General features: G+C 39.9%; 1 protein-coding gene across 1 annotated transcript in view; it reads left to right on the top strand.

The window, feature by feature from the left end:
- The first annotated feature begins 3977 nt into the window (after window positions 1–3977).
- SDHAF3 (succinate dehydrogenase complex assembly factor 3) overlaps window positions 3978–21869 on the top strand; it is a 36922-nt gene continuing 19030 nt past the window's right edge. The window contains exon 1 of the mRNA XM_030009783.2: window positions 3978–4366. Coding sequence (XP_029865643.1) covers window positions 4010–4366 — 357 coding nt within the window. The 5' untranslated portion in view covers window positions 3978–4009. The remainder of the gene's footprint in view (window positions 4367–21869) is intronic.

The following is a 21869-nucleotide window of genomic DNA, read 5'->3' as shown; positions in this document are numbered from 1 at the left end:
GCAATGAATGAACAGCTCAAGCATAAGCTGAACCAAAGCAAAACTTCCTTTTAATGTCCAAAACCTATCAACGCGCCAAGCATGCAATTGACTGAAGTCCAGAAACAGCTGGCTGTCTCTTCTTTCCAAACTTGTCATGTACTGTATTTATTTCATAAGAAATACTTTCTATTATTTGGTTTCATCCTACTATGAGAGGCATACATGAGTACCTGAAGCCATCCTGATGAGTTATACCAAACAGCATTTATTATGGCATCTTTTTTCCTCACTGAAATGGCGCTTTTGAATGAAAACCATCTGTCCTGCTCTCACTGTTCTGTCCTGCTGACCAGGCTGGGGCACACCAAGCACAGCCTGTGTGAAGAACACTGCTTTCACCTGGGCCAGACATGGACAGGCTGTTGTCTCTGCAGCCAGCAGCAAACATGGCTGGTATCTTCATCAGCCTGTGTTTTCCCAAGCCCTGGGGAAAAAGCCGGTCCATTTTTTAACAGCATCCATGTATAATAATTTGCACGTCCAACTGTTTGGTGGGTTTTGAAGCAGACCGTCCCATGCTAGGACTGATTTTGCTCCTGTTGAATCAAGGACAAAGCTCTACTCCACTTCAACAGAGGCAGAAGCATCCTGTGAATCTCCAGTTACCTGTAGCTTTTCCTAAGTCATTTACGAAACTACTCATTTTGCAGTTGTTTCCCACAAAGAAGGGATAATTCTGCATCTTTATAGTTTACGAGGCACACTGGTAGATGCCACAAAATATTTAGCAGGCAATTTGTGCCATCATAACAGATCTTTGGCTTGGCTTCTGAATCAGAAATGGCTGCCTCTGTCTGGAATAGTATGCAAAAAGGAACTGTCTTGAACCTATTTGAATATTTAGAGAGTTTATTAATACTTTCATTTCATAGTTCATAGAACTATTCATAGTTCTGAAGTAAGAGATGCAATTTTGTTGTGATCTCTACAATGCAAAAATAGGAAACATGGGACAGGACTACATGCTCTTTTTTTTTTAATAGCAGGAAATCAGACTGTACTTTAATATTTACCCACAGTTTAGAGAAGAAGATTGCAGATTTTCCTGGTTTTTTAACAGATGACAATACAATTTAGCTTCTTCAGGACTGCCAACGGCTCTGGAAAGGAATAGCATGTTATTGCATTCTATATTTAATCATTAATTTTGATTCACAAAAAGAACTCCTCTCAGGATGCTCTTGATAATTTTAAAAATTACAGTAATTATAACAGCTCAATAAATACTTCAGCTTCATCTTCTTTAGTCAACACATTACCGATAAAAGAAAAAAATAAACATGGAAATGTTCCTCCAGTCTTTCTACATTTGGAGTTAGGACAGTAGCAAACAGCATGGCCACTCTGGCAGATTCACAGGGTCAAAATCTGTCTTCTACTTTTTATTGATTTGCTGCTAGCTCAGAAGGATGGCTAAGCAACTAGAGCACTTTGCATCTATGCTTTACCACAGATTTCTTGTGTATCCTTGCGAAAAGGCTGAGATGCTACTCACACAGTCCCAGCCATGTAAATAATGATTTTGTATATCAGCTAAGCCACTCTGCCTGGCTTTGTGCTGTCCTATGGCAGAGCTGATGCTGCCTCTCCAGATCCAAAGGCACTATGGAGTATGATGGTACAGGGGTACTCTGGTATCTTTGTAGGATCCACTCTGACTTTAGCATAACTAACACTGAGCCAGTGCTCAAAAGCCCAGTTGGATACAGAAGAATCCTTTATGGGGTATCTAAATCACATATATACCCCAGTACATCCTTCTATTGACAGCTGAAAAGAAGTAGGGATTAATTGCCTCCACTTGCCCAAAAGGGGTGGGATGAATCCCTCTCCTGAGGTGCCTCTTTCTTTGGTGTAAGCTAAGAGGCACTCCCAGGCCGTGGAGCGCCGGCAGCAGCAGCACAGATGCCCCAGTGCCCTGCACAGAAGCAGTGCTGCCTGGAAGCACGGGCAGGTGTCTGTAAGAGGCAAGCAGAGGAGTTGCACTCATGCACATTAGCTAAAATTGTGTCTGGACTCAAGCTGTGGCATAGGTATTTTGAGTACTGATGATTGAGAGGTCATTATATGGAAATAATACCTCTAATATCTTATTATATCTTAACGAGTTCTGACGGTGAGTCCTTTTGTGCCCATACACACTGGATATGGCGTTCAACTGCCTCTGTAGCCTCTCCACATTCCCTGATAGCGCAGAGGCCCTCAAGGACTTTGGGATATAAAAATTGTTAATGGGCAAAGGCTGACAACTTAGCCTGTTATCAAACAGCCTGCTGAGCCTACAGCTCTATCTTCTGCTCCATGGGGAATTTACTGGCAAATTCCTTGCTCCTCTGGCAGTGCCTAGGGAAGGTGCAAGGAGGAGGCTCAAGAGCTGCAACTGAAGCAGTTGGGAGGTGCACTGATGCTGCGGAAATCATCCTCTTCTGCCAGGCAGGAACCACCTGCCCCAGAGGATGGGCAAAATGGCTTTTGGTCTCTGCGGACAAAAAGATAAGGTGTAAAAAATGTTGAAGGTTACAGAGCTGACTGACGCATCCTGAGCATTTAAGCCACAAAGTGCCCAGTAGAGGGCTTAAGCAGGCCACTATGGGAACAGGACTTCTAAAAAAAACCATAGTAGGGATATAGCAAGGAGAAAGCTGTTGATATTAAGTACGGTAGTCATTATATTCAAAAGATTTAAATAAATTCTGTAAATGAATGCACCCTTAGATAATTCAGTGGAATTGCATCACCACAAATAAAACAGATAAAGCAAATCAGTTTTTTAACTTCAGTCTTTTAAAGATTTGAACATATTGAAGGACACAGGGGTAGACAAAATGCATAAAGTCCAAAAATCCTTCCCCAAAGAAACATCTGCAGAACATACAGTTTGAAAATATAGCAAAACCAATCAATTTGAGGATCAGGCCTCCCCTGCCACAGTCCATCCGCACACCCTGAGAGCATCACAGGCATGAAGAGACCTGGAAACTGCCAGTAAGAAAAAGTGAAACTATAACCGTTTTCTTTTATTTCGGTAACTTTTGTGTTACTGGGAACTTCAGTATTCCATCACTGAAGTCCTTGGGAGAATAAATAAACATCAAGAAATGGCAGTGAGCAAAATAGTCTGCACTTTGCTCTTTCCTCTGTTGCTCACATGTAATGACTTGGGCTTTTCAAGAGGCAGTACATTTTTGTTATATTTCTGAGTATCCTGGGGAAGCTTAACGCTCCCTGGGCCTATAGAAATGTTTCTTTTTTGTTTTGAAGCGTCAATGATTTGACTGGCCGGAAGGAACTTAACAGGCACCCGTGATGAGGCAGGACTTTCGCCACTGCTGCCACCGCCTGATTTTAAGACTCTTTGCTTTTTTCAAAATATCCGTGACTGTTGACATTTGAAGATTTTTCCATGTGGGTGGGTTGGATGTGATGTTAAACAGCTGAAAAACCTTTAGGGAGAGCTGGGGACTTCCAGGTTGGGCTGTAGGTGGGAGGTAACAGAAAGCGAGAGCTCGGTAGTAACAACGATGCGGTGGCACAAAGCCCCCAGCAGCCCCATGGAGGCAGTAAGATTTCTTACTATGTCTTGTGTCTCAGCCGTGCTTAAAATGCAGATAAATCAAATTTAAGTGTATGAAGCTTGGTTTTAGTGGACTAATTCATTCACGCCAAATTCCAGCCAGGTACAAAGTGCACAGTTTGTTCTTCTGGTGGTGAAAACGGAGCTAAAAATTAACAGGTTTTTTTATTTTTACCGTGATCCCTGCCATCCGCATGCACCTTTTTGAAACAATGCGGATTGCTCATTCATCCTCCACGTTCTTCAAAAGTAGTATTTGTAACTGAATTTCTTGGCAACGTTTTAAGCACGGTGCAGATGAATTTTCCGCAGAAAGCGGTCTCCGAGCTTATTCGGCATTATTTTCTGACGTATAAATCAGAGCTTTAGTTTCAAGACGCGCTGGTACTCTGCATGCAGTCACTGAATCGGCAACCGGCACGCTCCGCCCGCCGCCAGAAGAGCCCCGGCCCGGCCCGGCCCGACCCGACCGGCCGTAAGAGTCCCGGCTCGGCCCGGCCCGGCCTTGCCCGCCCCGGAGCTCCCTCGCCCCGGAGCTCCCTCGCCCCGCCCCCGGTGCGGCCGCCTCAGGGCTCCGCCGCCGCCGCCATGCCGGGCGGTGCGCGGGGCCTGTACCGGCGGATCCTGCTGCTGCACCGGGCGCTGCCGGCCGCCCTGCGGGCTCTGGGGGACCGCTACGTGAAGGAGGAGTTCAGGAAGCACAAGGCCGCCGGGCCCGCCGAGGCCCAGCGCTTCCTGCGGGAATGGGAGGCAAGTGCCCGCCGCCCCGCGGGGGTCTGACGGGGGGTGGGCCGCCTCCCGAGCCGCCGGCCCGTCGGGCGGCTCCGACCCTGGCTCTCGCTGCCGGCGGGCGCCGCGCAGCCGCCGCCCGCCTCCCCCCTCCCCCGGCCGGCAGCAGGCGAGGCCCAGGCGCCCGCCGCGGTACGAGGGGACCGGCCTCTCGCAAGGCGCCCTTCAGCCGGCGGCCGGAGCCTCGCTCGCCCTCTCTGCCAGCCCCGCTGTTACCTGTGGCTGCAGCAGCAGCAGCAGCTCGCTGGACTTGGCGTTGTTGAAGGATGCGTGTCACGGAGAGGGGGATGGAAAACGCCTGTTGGCGCCTTCGCCGCGCACTGCTGCCGAGGTGCCGGTGGCTGCGGGTTCGTGTGCTCGGCGCGGCTTCCTCTGGCGCGCTCCCCTGAAGGGCGAACTCGTTGCAGGGTTGCAAAATCCCTTGGGATTCTGCGTCTCTGGGCAGGTGGTCTGTTACGGTTCTCGTTTCCTCGCCTCATCTATGCGCGATTATAACTATGCACGCACAAGTGTATGTGACAGAATGACAACAATTACGTAATTGGCTATATAGACATGTATAAAATATATACACGAAATGATCTGTATAATTTATAATAATACATTATATAAATGTGTATATATAGATTTAACTACGTATGTAGCTAATTGTATAATTACAATAAGCTAAATACATAGGTGTAAATAGCTTCCCCATGAACTCGTATTTAGTTTTTGAGTGACAAGTTTTTCAGAGTGTTTCCTAAGGAAACAAGTCTTAGGTGAACATTGCTTCTCTGCTCAGCTCCTGCCCTGAACTCAGTGGCTGGCTTCACCAGCGACAGAAAAGCAGATGGATCACAAGTGATTAGGATGTAACAAGTTTCAGGAGCAGCAGAGGAGGGAGACTCTTGAGGTGCTTTCCCCACGTGCCTGAACTCCAGCAGATGCTAGCATATTAATAGACCCCCAAAAATCCACACAGCAGGCAAATGTTACAGACACGTCGCAGAGGAAAAACTTCAATTAAAGCATGAAAACAACTGCAAGAGACAGATCTACAGACAAGCTTCCTGTTAATTTTCATGCTCGTTGAACTACTGGTTTGATAGTATTTTTGAATCTCAAAACTATTTTCCTTTCTGTGGAAGAAAATTGTATTCCGCTCTGCCCTGGAAGCTGGTTAGCATAGGTAGTGTCCAGTCTTTCCCTGTTTACCAGCAGAAGGGTAAGGGAGGGAGATCTGACCCTTCCCTTCTACCCGCTGTGGCTGAAATCTTGGGGGTAAAGCAGCTCCATTATCCTTGTGCTGGGGCATCAGGAGCCAGGAGGGAGAACACTGTCTGGTATTCTCTTCAGAGGAAAGGGATAAGTGTATTTTAATTGCCTCTTGCCAACTGATAGATCCTGAAATTGGGAAAGTTTGTATCCACCTCTCAAATGCCTGATACTGTTGTAATTCTCAGTTGCCATTTGCTTGATATTGCCAAGATGTTTCTGCATCGCTGCTTCCAATTTTAACATGAACTAAAAAGACAAGTTACAGGTCGCTATTTTCAGTGCTAAAATCTTCCTTCAAGTAGTTTTAGAAAAAGAAGAAAATGTTTACACTTAAATATGTTTAGCCATTTCTGTGAAGTAAACAAATAGTGAAAATGTTTCTCGGTTTTAAAATGTTTTAAAAGTAGATTATAGGGAAAACTGGGAAAAAAATTAGACTACAAGGAACAGAAGTTGAATTTTGAAACCTGACATTTAGTGCTATTAGCTATGATATGTTCAAGGAAAGGAAACTAATAATTGTTTTGAGTGTGAGCATATAAAGAACTTTGCAAGTATGTCTGTCTTCTAACAAGATGCTGGGAGATACTAGCACATAGTTAACGTGGGTCTTCTCATCTTTAATTTTTGTTTTGTTCAGGGATTTTTTTTGCCTCAAATGATAATCTGTTTCAAGGGTGGAATTTAAATCAGACTCTGACATTTTTGGCCTGTGGGACTCACTCTGCATCTTACACTATGCTGTGGTTCCCAGTCCCTTGAAGAATTGGTAACTGAGGAAGGTGGACTGTAGAGGACTTGGATTAGGTAACAGAGAAAGACGCTCTAATTCATTTTGGAGTCCTCTTTGCATCCTTTCTGGGCAGCAGGACACTCTCTTAATCAGAAATAGGCTGGAGGCTCTCAAATGGTTCTTGCAGAACACACCAGTGTACCTGCGAAGCCCCCAGTTCTTGAAGGGCGTATGAACCGCACAGTTGGCAATGCGCGAAGCTGTGATGTGCTACTTCACACACATGAGCCGTAACTATACTTCTTGCCTCCAGGGTCAACCCACCACATTAACAAAACAAAACCAAACAAAGCAAACAAAAAGCCCCTTCAAGCAAATCACTACAACATTAATACAAAATGATGTTCATATTCCCTATTAAGTTTTAGCCATTTTGGGGGGAAAAATGTGAAGTTACAGCTCTGTTAACAGTATTTTGACATGTTGCACGTGTCAAGCACTTTTCTTCCCAATTTGCTTGCTCATTAAGGTACGCGTATACCTTGCTGTATGCACTTTAGTGTTGTCGGTATTCAACTTCCATCTGGAAAAGTTCTTTCCTCATGTCTTCTGTTGCATGCAGGGTGTCTGGTACAGAGTGGTATGATGTCTCATGGTACAGAAAAATAGTATTTATAATTTTATATTAAAATAGTATATCTTAATGTATATTCACCAGAGGGCAAAGATTATGGATATGATGATTGCATTGATGTTTCTTGACTTGGAATAAGAACTTCAATATGAAGTGTAATCTTAATAAGCCACCCCATATGCTTTTTGAATGAAAATTTCCAAGGATGACTTATTTTAACATGAAACTACTTGACTTTTGTTAAAACTCTTAAGGCTTTTTTTGGATAGTCAGACCTTCTGTGTGTGCTTGAATATACTAGTTCATAGTCTGTGTTTGTGGTATGGTTTCTTGTCTTCCAATTTAATTTGTATTTGCTAATTGTTTAGTTAACTGGCCTGGCATTTTAATTGCTTTATGGTTGTACCAAATGATTTTTTTTTTCCCTTGGTATTTAAATCATGCTGATTCAAGGGAACTGGGCACATTGATTGTTTATCAAAGAAAAGCTGAGCAAATACCCTTTATTTCTTGTGAAACATGGTGAAAAACCTGTAGGATTTTGCTGATAAAAGCATTAAAAAGAACTATTAAAGGAAGCTTAATTTTACAGGGCATTCAAGCAACCGTAGCTTCTAATATTGCCATCGTTCTTTAATATTAGGTTCCGTTCTGTGGCTTTTGGGAAGAACCCAGATCTCAGTGCAGGACCTGAATACTCAGCCTAATTCTCCAACAGGGTTACAGGCATTTTGAATATCCTTATAATCCACAAAAGCACAGCTGGAAAATTAAAGGGAGATTTCTAAGATTAACTTTTAAAAGAAATGGGGGGAAAAAAGAGGTAAAAAGGCTCCCAAATGATATTGTCTTAGTATGTGAATGTTTCGTATTGTTTTCACATAAGGGAGATGAAAAGGAATCCCCTTGTTTGCCATGCACAGGAATTGAGGGGTTTAGTGTTAGAACCCAACTGTGTAGATGGCTAATGTAATTTTATGGGAAACCTAAACTGATGTCTTTGGGTTTACAAAATAGGGCAACTAGCCTTTGAATATTCTTAGAAGAGTTCTTAAGTGAATAAGACCAATAGAAGTAGTCTGCAAGTATATGTACATTTATATAAAAGTAAAACAATGTAAATTTTGTAGTTTTCCTGTCATTGGTGCTGGATTGATAGTTTGCGTCTTAAAACTCCCTGGAAAGTATTAAAGGAGGATACAAAGAAAGCAAGCTTTGTTGTTCAGGAATTATGGTTGTTCAGGTAGATTCAAATTAAGTATATAAATTATTAATAAATGTTCCTTTCTATTTTCTAAATATTTAATATTTTAATTAAAATAATTGGTACTCATTTACAGGAGATGGCTGATATAATTAGATTGATAGTGATTATTACCCCGGAATGCTATTGAATTAATGTTGACAGATATGACAAGTGAATTAGTTCAACAGTCTTCTATATCATATGGTAGCTGATGAGAATGCCTACTTAAGAACAGGTAATATTAAGATAATATTGATTACTTTATTCCAGGTTACAAATGATATAATGTAGAATATTCAACTAAGTAATTTCAGTAATCATTTGTTTTACATCATTTAAGTTAATTCTTCCTTTAATTTTGAAAATGACCATTTCGTACTTAGCTTGTTTAAAAAGCCTGACCCTGTAAATGGGAAGGTCTGAACTATCTTGAGATAAGCAGAATAATTCTGCAGAATTACATGACATTTTCTCACATCTAATAGATTGAATAAATTGCCTTTGAAATGCTTTGGCTGCTCTTGACTCTGAAAGCCTTTTTCTAAGCTTTCAGATGAACTGAGACTGATTTGGGAGCTAACATCTGCTGTTGTATACTCAGAAGAAAGGTGACTTTTTTTCATTCCTGATAACAAATCTAGGCATTGTATTGGTAAAATTAAGGCAGAACTGTATCTCTTTCTGTCTGGGGAACCTGGTCATGTAGCCTCTCAAGAATGGCTATTTTTTTAAATCAGTCTGATGCTTGATATGATACAAATAATTACCATTCATCAAATTTGTTTTCAGCTGCCCATGTCACTTGCAGTATTTAGTTTGCTGGGATGGTTGTGGGATGGTCTCATGATATTTCCCAGGACTTAGTTGTCCTGATGCATCTTTTTCTGCTTGTGAGTGGATACACTCAGAGAATTTTTTGTGTCTTAATTCTTGGGTTAGTATGATCTTTCCTCCCTTCTTGATTTATTTTTAAGCTTCTGGCACTCAAAAATACGTTGAGATGTTGAAAGGAGAATTTGAAGAGCAAATAGCCAAAGAAAGTTGGGAGGGGTGGAAAAGGAAGCTGTGGCCAGTACTGGAGTCAGACTGGGATGGGATGGGAATGGGACATCTGGGTTGCCCTTTGTACTGTCTTTCAGCAAATATATAGGTTGCATAAGTCTGAAACTGCTGCTGACTTTCTGTATTCTGCTCTCAGTTTCAGTGAAGTACATTATATAAGCGATCTTTTCTTTGCCTGACAAAAAAACACATTTCTTTGGAAGTGAAATATGACTTTAAGGTTTTTGCCATTTTATGACTTTTATTAAAGTTGTGAAATAGGATTTAAGAGTAGTATTTCATTGTAACATTACCGGATACATTGGAATTTGCTTTTAGTGATTTTTATGGCTATCTGGATGAAAACCTTCTTATTAAGAGTAAATTCCTACTGAGACTTATGTATTTAGCCCCCACTTAGGGTGTTCACTGGGTATTAATTTGTAAGAACTAAATTGGAGACAATTTCCTCTATTTTCTTTGATATTTCTCAAAAGGCAGGAAAGAATTTCTCACTTTTCTGAGAGCCGTGGAGTTGTGGCTCATAAATTGAAGAGCATGTGGGTTTCGGGTATGACCAGCTGCAGGAAATCAGCCTACTGCTCTGACCTGGCGTTCCTGGTGGCCTGCTTTGCTGTAAGATTTGAAGTCTACCTGTGTAAGATGGCAATTGTGCCTTGGTGCACCCATGATTTGGTGAGTTTCCTGAACCAGCATTCATGTGCAATTGTCCCTTTGGCCAAAAAAATAAAGGTTGACCATGGATCCCTATAGCAAAATTTCACGGTAGTAACATGCTTTTCATATTATGGCATCACCTCCATCCTTTCAGCGCTCCTTCAAATTTGGGTTTAGAAGCAGGACCTGGTGTCTGCTCCTCTTCCACGGAGAATCCAGGCGGTCTGGGAGCTTTCTTATGCAGAGAGACCTGGGGTAACCTGGTGGGTACCTGCTGGCTTGTGCGTGGTGCATGCCCATCATGGGAAGGGGCTTTTGATACTTCTCATTTGGAGACCAGCATCGTTCTTTCAGATTCATCTGCTCACTGCTAAGCCAGTGATTTTTTTGTTCTTGTTTTTTTCTTGTGTACATATTGATGTGAGATAGCATTTGATTAACTTCTTTTGTTTAACTTTGTTATGTGTAAATATGCTGCATTTTTTTCATATTTCAAAAATGGTGTGGTCTGGGGTTGATGGAAAATAAGACTTAAAGGCAAATGTGAGGTTTTGTTTTAGACCTTTACTGTATTTTCCAAATTCAAAATTCCATAAGCTGTGGCATCAGTACTCTCAATGCTTCTGTCCAGTTACTATGCCAATTATCTCTACATTATTGTATCTATGATTGCATGTAGCTAGTCAGATGGCTGTCCTCATAACTATGCATGTCTGCTAGTTGAAGTTTTTATTCACAACTGTTTTGACACAGCAGGAAATAATATCTGACTCATTGGGGTCACATCAGACAGTAATGTCACTCACTTGCATGTGCTGGTCACCTCAGGTTATAATACCTTGCATGGTAAATGCCATTGAAGTGAGGGAACTTTGTATAAATACTTGGTGTGCAAATAGGTTTATAAATTTCAGATGATTTGATCATTGCATGTGTTTGTAAAGTATATACCATGCCTTTGATATTTCAAGTATGGCATTAATTAAACCTCAACTGAAATTTCTTGGCAGAGTACAGCAATTTTTATTAGTTATAACTTAGATTGAGAAGTTTAAATTGCTGTAGAAGTGGGGTAAATCTCTAATATGCGTTAACAGTTTATTCCTTGCATTGAGTAGCACTGGCTTGGGAAATGAGCAGGGCATATTTATGTTAATGCTCTCAGATTCAAAGACACTGTAGAAGTTTTGTGGATGCTTGCTCATGGACTTTCCAAATGAGTACAGGTTTGTGAGCCAGTGTGTGATTAGATCCCTAAATAAAGAAATAGGAATGGTCAGACACAGTAGAAGCAGAACCAGCAATGGAGCGTTTACAGAACTGTCAGTTTAAAAGGTAATTCAGGTTTCCATCTAGTGGTGGTATAAAATTCTGTGCAGGCCATGAGACAGCATATGCATAACCATGCTAGCTAACACACTGTAATACTTGTGTATCTGTTTGAAACTTAGGAAATCGAAAGCCTTTATTATGTATAAATTATATACATAATAGTACGTAATTCTCAGGGCCTCTAGAGTTTTTTGAGTTAGAGCTGTAATGATCAGGGATCCATTATTTTGGCAGTGCGCATTCAGATCCCTGAGTACTCTTTGAATCTAACAGTTTATCTTATTTGCTGCAAATTAGCCTGATACTGCTTTTTCAGTGTTCCTTGACACCCATTTCAAAAAGTTTAACTTGGTACAGGTTACAGAAAGAAAATCTATGTCTTAAAAAGTTGTCTTTAAGTTGTATGTGTGCAAGTATGAGTCTTGTTAGATTTGTTGTTTCCTCTTAGACTTAAAAAAAAAAAGAAAAAAAAAAAAAGGAGGAGATAGGTATTCTGATTGCTTTGCCCCCGTCCTGATGTTCCAGCACTGTCTATTTTTATTATTTAAAGTATTTTACAGTAGAATTTAGAGAACCTTTAGAGAAGGTTAGGTTTTCAGATGAAGATAATATCGAGGTAACTAATCCACAAATCTTTTGAACTTTGTTGTATTTTAATACAATGTTGTGGGTCAGACAGACAAATAGTATGAATTGGAATTGCAAATTTATAAGGATTGTATTTTATTGACACCTTCCTTCTAGCATTTGTTTGGTACTTGTGTGAATATTGTCAGCTTGTAGTGTTTTGTAAGCATGGTAGGTTTTACTATGTTTTCAGTGCATTTCCACTGTCAACACTATAAACACTGCCAACTTTCCACAAGTGCTGTCAAGTACCATATTTTGTAATTACTGCAATAATATTATGAGTGCTGTAATTGCGCATACTGTATAGATGTGCTTTTCTGTCCTGTGTAGACACAAAATTGGTATTTTCTGTGAGTTAAAATGGAATCTGGAGCACATCTGAATAATTGTTTCAGAATTTTTTTGTTTCTTCTTTCAGCATAATGTGAGGTGTCTGCACAAGTAGCTTTATACAAATTGGAGGATTTTTAAAGCCCCAGATGTGTGTATCACATCAGAATATAGAGCTGTACTTAGGACATGCTGATGTGTTTGGACCTATTAAGGGATGAAGGCTTTTTTTATACAGTTCACTTATATTAAAGTCAGTTAATCAAAACCTTTTTTTGCAGGAAGCTGAACCTCAGGTTTTGACTTCATAATCTTGTATTTAGTAGCATCTTTATCAATCTTCATGTTGTTTTAGTTGTCTTTCATAATGCCAAGAGCTTTGGCTGTTTTAACGCTGAAGCTGACTATCTATAGCCATACATCTTCTAACTGATATACTGCTGTTTATGCAGCTTGCTCCTGGGAATACAAAGAGCAGAAAATTTCTGCTGAAATACTTTTATTTCTGTGTCTCAAAGCTGCTAATTTCAAACTGCATTTTTCGAAGGATATGATTTGGAAAACATATTTAATCATAGTGTCTGATAAAATGTTTGAATTTATAAGTTTTTAAAGGTAATTTCCAGAAGTAATGTTAATGAGATATTTCTAATGAAATGTTCATTATACTAAAAGTAAGTTAGAAGTGATACTAGAAGTAGAGTTACTGGGTGTTGGTTTTTAGGCTTAGTGATGTGTGGGGAGCTTGGGTCCTGTTAATATGCTCCTTTTTTGTTGCTTCAGGAATATTAGTGAGAGACAGAGCAGACTGAGGTGAAAGAGAGCATGATGCACTTCTTTTCCCCTGCAGTAACTAGCCAAATCTGTAGAATACCTTCTAAATTGATCTTGCACACATCTTTCAAGACTGGCTAGCAAATGATCTTAAAATGTAGGTCCATATTCCCTTGCTCCATGGGAATTCCTGAATGATGTAAAATTGATACACTAGTTTTATGCTATTTTATACTATTTTTTTTCTTCTTCTTGAACTATTCTGTTCCATAATTTAGAGGAAATTAACAGTTCATTAGGTCACTGGAATATTCTTTTTTTTCCTTTTTCTGAATCTGAACCAGAAGCAGCCTGGTGGAAGGGTTTGAACTTGAGTCCCCATCAGCATCGTTTCTTTGGAGATGCCATGACTGAAGGTATTGAATTGTGTTGGTAGTATTGATATATACATGGAATGAACCAGAGCAATTGGTTTATTTTCTGAGGACCACCAAGTACCATTTATCTCATAATCAGTTTCTTGCTTTTTATGATTGCATAGCGGAAGCATGTGGTCTTTGTAATTGAATTGAGTTTGTAAGCTGTTTGATGCATATGCAGTCTGTATTGAGGGAAGAATTCATATTGCATTAGCAACCTTTGAAACTTCATCACCTTCTAACTGAAGTCTGTAATGCCCTCGTGTGTAGTCTGATAGCTGATTTCTGACTTGATAAATGAAAAGTATCCTTCATAAGATTGCAGTTTTTGAAGTGTACACATGATGGCAGCAAATACTTAAATTGAGAAGGCTTGTTCCTGTACTAGAAACAGGTAGGCTATTGAATTTTCTAATATAAACTAGAATTTTCACAGATTCAATTCTTGTTAAATTATTTATTAAAATACATATTGAGATTTGTTAACGCACTGCTGCAGATTTTGAGAAGGCTTTTTAATTCAAAAACTTTACCATGGTTTCTACCTGGTTTAGCCATAATATTTTCATAATGTGCTTTCTAGTTTTGATTTGCATTGGGGTAGTTTGCTACCCAGGCAGTGAAACGCAGCAGCAACCCCAATAGTTTGCAGTGTTTAGCATGGCTACACTTTGATACCGTAGCAGGGAAAAGGGCACCTACAACACTCTGTTTTCCCTCAAAGTGTTGTCCTGGCATATCTGGTTCCCCGATAGTGCTGAAGTTTGCTTTTCTGAAGCCCATTTTTGTTTTTCTCTATTGGAGAAATGTATCCGATCTCTCTGCAAAGAGATATTGTGTATTCCTCTTTCACGCTTCCTATTTTAGAGTGCTGATCTCTCATTTTGTGATGATTTTTACTCAAACTGCTTTTAACAATTGGATTTGTAGATGGGTCAAACCTGTGATGGAGAACCAGCCTAAGATAAACACCCTGCACTAGCCTCAACGATATTTAAAAAATTAAAAAAATATCCTAATCACATTCTAGGAACTTTATAGATTGCCAGCGTGTGAGTCTACATTTTTCAACAGATACTGGCATGGTAAAAGTCCCTTTTTTCCTGCATTTGGAAAGTTCTTGGAGTTCTTCAAAGTCTTTTTCTCATAGTCTTGTGATTAAATGGTCCAACATGATAGCTTTGTTTCGTTCACTTATCTTCAGGCTTTTCTCTGGCGCATTTATCAGCTTAAATACTTTCTTCTTCCTGTACTCCTTAATAGATGTGTATTTTAGACATACCATATAGTATTTTATTCTTTATTTTTCCCCATTGCAGTCTTTCTTCCCGAGTTCTCATCTTGTAATCTAGATCAGTAATGTAAATTTTCCAGCAAGTGTTCTTGGCCCAATGAAATACCTGTAGTACCTCCATCAATGATTGTGTCTAGGCTGCATCTTGGACTTTGCACTGAGGCGTGCAACTCCCTGGTTTTCACCTGTAGGCTTCTAATGTCGTGGGGCTGGAAGGGGGTTGGGAAGTGCTGTGACCAGGTCATCAGTGGAGCGATGAGGACACCAGGCTGAGTCTTTCTGTGAGCATGGCTTGTGTTTGCTAACGGTGGCGTCCCTTAATTTCTAAAAGTCTACCAGTTGGATGATTGTTGATATTTCAAATCAACATTGGGTGATGGTAGTTGGATAACCAGGTTGTTCTTTAGCTGCAGATCTGATGTCAGATGTCATATATTGTGAAATACGTGACATAAAAGCACACCTTTGCTTGCTACTATGGTATCAGGAAGGGAGATAATTATCACAGTAGCTTTCTGGTCTGGTTTCATTCGACTAACCTGGCAGCTGAGAAGAGTCATTACAAAATTCTGATCAGCCATGCTAACCCCCAGTAGAGTATGCCCAGAGGAGATGGAGCCTTGGTATGTAGACACAAAACTCTGTTTTTCAAAATTGTATTTTATTTATTTTATTGTTTTCATAAGGGGTCTATTGAGTTTTAAAGTGATTATATTTCTGGAAGCATACAGTAATAGCCCAATGTGCATGTTTTTTTCACCAAAAGAAAAACTTTATTGTTAATAATGCCATATTTTAGATGCTCTTGCAAAGTACATTGGTATCGCACAATGCTGTTAAGAGTACAAAGTTTTCTTTAAAAATGAAAATAAATATAGTATAAAACCGTATTTATTCCTACTTTCATTTCTGGATGTGGGTGAAACATTTAAACTGAATTTCCTTCTCTTTTTTCTGTCCCTTCCAAGACCAATATGGTGTGTGTCAGCCATCCACCATGATATTTTAGGCCAAAAAGCTATAGTTTGCTACAGTTACAGGAACTATGGCTTATAAGAATAGCACCTCGTGGAAAGGGTAGGTCAGCTTTAGGCTGTGGTACAAGCAGGTTGCTCTAAAATTAAGGATATTCTGGTTCATGTTGAAATGACTTGTTCTGTGTATGTACTTCATTTTCAGTAGTTTAAATTTGATGTAATGCTTAGAACTAATTTTAAGGTGTACAGCTAATCATGATATTCCGTTGCTTTCTGGGTCTCTTGAATTTTTAAATTCAGTTGATTGTTTGCAGTGAAGCATGCTAGCAAGCTTTTTAACATCCATTACAGTGAGTCATTGTAAGAATTTATTTAAGAGATCCATGATGTGAAGAGTTTTAATCAAATAACAAACATATATTATGACTTTAGTGGTTTACAAAGATGAGATCTTGTATAGCTGTCAGGTTTTTTTTTCACTAGTTCTGCTGCTGATTGACTAGTAAAAAGAAATTTCATAGGCAGAGCTAGCAATGTCATTCTGGTTCATGGGCAATTCAGTACCATCACTATAACAGAAAGGAGTTACATTGTTAAGAAAAACATCATCATCCTATCAGTCAAGAAGCAAGTGAAAGTTGCTTTGTGAATACTATGAACTCTGATTTTTTCCTTTTTTTTTTTCTTTCTTTTTTTTAAATTTTATATTATTGGTGAATCTGATTTTTGCAGAGTGCCTGTCTGCCAGCAGATGCGTCTCCTCAGCAGCAGACTAGTTTTCCAAACTTGACTGGAAAGAGGAAAATAGTTGTGGTAGACCTTTGTTTTTAGAAATGCTGATGACAGTTTGCCTGGGATTGTCTTTGTTTTCCTTGATAAGAACAACCTGTGCTATAAACAATTAAATATTTGTATTTTACAATGGAGCTGTTTTAAAGTTTTGTTTCCTGCTGATGCATTAAACCACAAGGCTGGAAAAATGGCAATACATAGAGTAAGATGCCTTTTTTCTTCAAAGTTTTGTGTAGAGCAGTATTTTAGTTGAATAGAGGATGACCCAGAAATCTTTTAGGACTCAGGAAGCTTCATTATGGAAGGATTTTGGGTGGTGGAAAGGTGTCTGTACAGGGATTGCTGAAAAGGTGTAGTGAGGAGGATGACTTAGAAGCCCAAGTCTCAATGACTTGCAATAGGACAAATCCTTATAAAACCTTTAGGCATATTGAAAAACACCTGGCCAAGTTGTAAGTGCACCTGCCAAAAAAGAACTAGGAAGCCGCACAGTGAAAATATACAAGGGAATCCTGGGCAAGAATATTATGTTGTTTGTCTTTTCTAAATTTTGGAAAGACATTATCCTGTGATTAGATGTCCTGGGACATGAATAATGGCATATTGCTATCTCCAAACTTTAAACAACCATCTTTTTAACATCTGATGTTTTGGATGTGGGCGAGGCCTGTCTTGGCCTCTGTAGACATCTGCACTAGAAGACTATTTTGATAATTGGTAAATATGGTTGGACCAGCAGACCCTGGACTGAGGTGATGGATGCTGTCTTTCCAGCCCTGACACCTTCCGTCTGTATGGATCCAGTCTGCCAGTAATGGAAGGCTTCCCGGTATGGCTAACGATCCACCTGTGTGTGTTGTTGTAAAGGGTTTAGTTTTATTTTCCAGGTGAGAAAAGATCTGTTAACAATATATATATATATATATATAGTTATATATATATATATTCCACCCCCACTTTAAAAATAATGCGGACCACTTTCTTGTTCCTGGTGGGAAACCTGTGCTGATCTGGGATGCCATTTGAACCCTGGAGAACTAACTGTGAAAAAAGCCATCTCTGCCAGTATCATTGCATTCCTGCATGTTTCCTGGGAAAGGTCTCCTTTAAATTGTAGTTTGGGTTCTACTAGAAACGCAGCCCAAGAACCTGCAGGATCGGAGCAGACCGTGTGTCAGTTTAGACACAGTCCATGCCCGTTTGCTGCTGTCTGGTCCTTGCTGCTGGTTTTACAATATTGATAGCTCTTGATTTTCTGGAAAGGCTGTAATTGTAAGATGAAAATCTTTTGTTTTGCTTTGTTTCTTAAAATTTAACTTTCTGTGTCTGAGATGTTTCAAAACTAGGATGTTTTAGTTATCTTAAGTGTATGTTTTTCCAGTGATAAAGATTAATTTCTGTGGTCATTTATATTCAACTTATTCGCATGGAAAAATATAAAGGGATGCTTAAAAATGTTTCAGTCCAGTAGAGAATAGCAAAACAATTAAAATGGAAAGATTAAGGTGGAAGGTCAGCATTGACAACTACAGGTTCTTTTCCTGAGTGTATATTGTCTGATTCCAGATAAATAGATATTAAGCTGTTTTGTAAGAAATGGGGAAACATGGAAATAGTGTTTCTGAACTATTCTGAGTGATGTGTTCATCAAGCAGTAAAGGTTTGCTGTGTATTGAAACTCACATCCTAAAATAGGATTTAACTAATGAATTGGTCAAAAGAGGAATGTCACCATTAACTTTTTGAACAAACTCATGATCATAGAGTGATATTTAGTGTGTGTCTAGCTTGAAAACATATTTGAGAATTTTTTATCAGTATTTGTTTAATAATTACTTTACCAATAACCTGTTTTTGTAAAGGGTAATATGGAATTATTCAGGGTTCTGGGCCTTGCTTTTTATATTCATCAACTCCTCCTAGGAAATTTTGTATTCTGCATTTTGTTTTATTCGCATCATTTTCAGGAAAAAGTTTTTCTGACTTCATTTGGCATTACAACAAACTTGCTTCCTCTTAAGGACGTTTTCTGTAGCGTTGACTAGTATCAACTATCCAGCATTAACAGGTGTTTCACAAACTGAATTTTCTAGACATTAACTACTTCCAACCCTTCAGGATTGCTTTTCTTTCTGTATATGTATATATATAGATACGCAGTATACATACATGGTGTATTTCAGGGGTTTGGCACCATCTACTTCATTGAGTATTTAATGGTTTTGACCTGCAGCAAAGCATGTTGAAATAATGATTTCAGTGGGTTCTTCTGAAATTGCCGCTGTGCTGGGCAGTCTTCTCAATGGACAGTAGCAATGTTGTGCTGCCTCCTGTAGGCATGTGGTTGAGTCATGGCCACCTAATTGGTAGAATGAGTCACAAAAAATTGGAAAATTTTCCTTTTTTTTCCTGAGTTCATGTTGGCAGAATTGTCTATCATTGATAAGGTTAGTAAGTCCTTTAGGTTGGAAGGCGGCCAGTTCAGTGGTGATGCCAGTAAAGGGGCAGTGAGTAAAATTTGAAGGAGCAAAATGAAGTGTAACAAGATGTTGGCTGTCTGGATTATGGAATAGTTCCTGAAGGAAACAGAGATCTGTATGAAGGGCTTTTAGGTTAGTAAGAAGGAAAACAATCTTGAAATTGCTGTACTTTTAGTACAAAGTATGTTGGACAAAATAATCAGCATTCTAACGCGCTGCAGTTTGTAACACTGTTGGCTGAAACAGAGACAGAAGTCTGAATGGGGTCTGTTAAATGCTTTATCGTTTTCTTGCTGTTTCGTTTTGACTTTGCTAAATTGACATACATTGAACTTTCAAACTCTGTTATTGAAAGTATGCTTGATATTGCAGTGACTGGCCTTTTTGAAGACCACTGGGTACTTTTTGCAATTTACTCTATGGACAATGACCTTGAAGAAATTTTGGTGCTGTATTGTCATTGATACTTGGAAGGTATTTCTTCTGTTAATAAAATAAACACGTACAACAGAATATGAGAAATACTTAGTATAGTACTAATGTTTTGATTTTTTTACTAAGTGGAGTTGAAAATTTGCAAATAGAAGACAACTTTGTATCTTGCTTAAGGAAGTAAAATACTTTTTTTGTTGTATTCAGTACAGCACAGTTTTAGACAGTAACTTTTATCTAAACTACTCATAAGTATTGCATATGGATGAGACAGAAAACTAGATACACAAGGAAAGACAGGGAAAATAGAAAAAAGAAAATAGTGGATTTTTTTTAATTGGAAGTAAGTTGAGGCATTGCTGTACAATAGTAAGGAGGAAGATAGTAAGGATTAACCCACCAATCTCTCGCTGTTGCTTACCTCACTAGCAGGTGTGGAGAACTTGCTGCAGGTGAGGTTCCTTTCAGCTCTTTTACTGAAGTATGAAGGTGAAGTCATTCACGTATCAGAGTATTTAGTTAGGAGAAAGGAGTCTGAATTTTGCAATTGAAGGACTCAAGCATTTACCTGTTCGCAGGTAAACCTTTGTATTAATTCTGCTTGATAACATATTGCTAAATCCCGTCCCTTTCAGACGATGTACTCTGCCACCCAGAGTACTCACAGGCTGAGTGAAAAGGTTTTGGAAAAAACTATCCCAATACAAAACCTGCACATCACAGAGGAGATTCTAAGCCAAAAAACGAAGCAGTGTGTGAAATAAGCATTTAACTCGGGAATACACCTCTTGCAGAGCACGGTGGGATCTGTTAGTTTGACTGTTTGGCCCCAGCACTGCCAGGCTGAAGCTGTGTCTGTACTGCTGAATTGATGTGCCTGGGGCTGCTTTGCAGCTGGCAGTGGAACAGCCCATGTCCATGCTGTTAAACTCTTATCCTGCAAAGCAGGGTGGCCACATCCAAACTGCCTGCTGGGAGCAGTCCCCGATCTGTGCCAGCTCTCCGGCTGGGTCTGGGAGTTGTTTGGGAGAAAGCTGGTTATCCTTAATCAAAACCTGTGCCAGGGCCTGTGGCGCCAAGCTCCCAGGGTGGGTGGTTGAGGTCTGGTACCTTCTCAAAGCGTTCCCTGGCACTGTTTTAAGTCATTACTGCAGGCAGAGCTCTGACATCTCTGCTGTCGAGTGCAAGTGCTGCTTTTTTTCTGGATTCTTTCTCTCTTGCGTTATCAGATTCTCATCAACTGTTAGATTTATCTAACTTTCTCCAAATCAAGAGTCGTCATCTCTGGGACCTGTGTGCAGATCTGAGCTGTTCTAAGAAACAAGTTCTGAATTCTCTAGTGCTATTCTGTTGGTGGTCTGGTAAAATAAGGGGAGACTCTCTAGGCCTTTATGACATTGCATGTCAAAGCTGGGCGCTATGCCTGTACAGCAGCAATTGTGAATGTTCTGCTCTGAATAGGTGGAAAATATATTCCTGGAAAGAAAAGAAAGCAAAAAAAACCCCCAAAAAACCCTTGCTGTCTTTCTAGCCAGGAGGGATTGCCAGACATGTGTCTTGTTACTCTGCATCCTAGATCTGAAAAATGTTATTTGAAAACTACTATTTCTTTAGGATCTCATTTCTGCTTCAGTTCAGTGAGAGCATTCACTGGTATTAACACTTTCAGTGAGTGTCAGCTGTCATTCATACTTGCTCTTTGCATTGATAAGGCAAGTAAGCACACTTTTTCATCATTCCGTGTTGTGTCCCAAAGTTGGAGCAACTCAGGTTCGTGGATTTCCTTTGTCAGAATTAAGGTGAAACGACTCCAGGGGAGTTCAAACAACAATCAACATTTATTCAACCTAGCTAATCTTGCCCAAGTACAAGTGAACTTATCAATATGAACCTTGCAACATGTCGTTAAGCCGCTGTTTGAGAAGAGAAGGGAGGTGTAGAAAAAGAAATGGAAAAAGGAACATGAAATGTATCAGAAGGAGAGCCCTCCTGTTGAGTCACGAGGTTCAGAGCAGACCCCCTTGCTTTCTGGACTCCTTCTCAAAAAGAGGAGCCCAGGGGCGGCTAGATCCACTCCTAGTCTTAGGCTTGGTCAGTGGTTTATGTTTAAAAGGATGAGGTGTAGGGACTGTGGAAAAGACAGAAGGAAAAGAGGGAGAGAGAGAAAGAAAGAAAGAGAGAAGAAAAGGGGTTTCACCAGTCCTGGGTCCAGCGTTGGTCCAGCCAGCGTAGAGATCCAGTTCCGGAGGGCACGCGCTGAGAACTCGTTCTCCCTTCTTTTATAGTGTGTTAGTCGATGGTCTTGACATGCGCAGTTCCCATTCCCGGGGTTCTCTGGAATCGGTCAGTGAGCTTTGCGGGGGGGTGTTCATTGCGGAGTTGCCTCTCTTTTTCTGCTGGCATGACCACTTT

The sequence above is a fragment of the Aquila chrysaetos genome, chromosome 3, assembly GCF_900496995.4.
Source record: "Aquila chrysaetos chrysaetos chromosome 3, bAquChr1.4, whole genome shotgun sequence".
In the NCBI taxonomy this organism is placed as follows: domain Eukaryota; kingdom Metazoa; phylum Chordata; class Aves; order Accipitriformes; family Accipitridae; genus Aquila; species Aquila chrysaetos.
The sequence above is the reverse complement of the archived record's forward strand: the minus strand, read 5'-3'. Positions and strand labels throughout refer to the sequence as shown.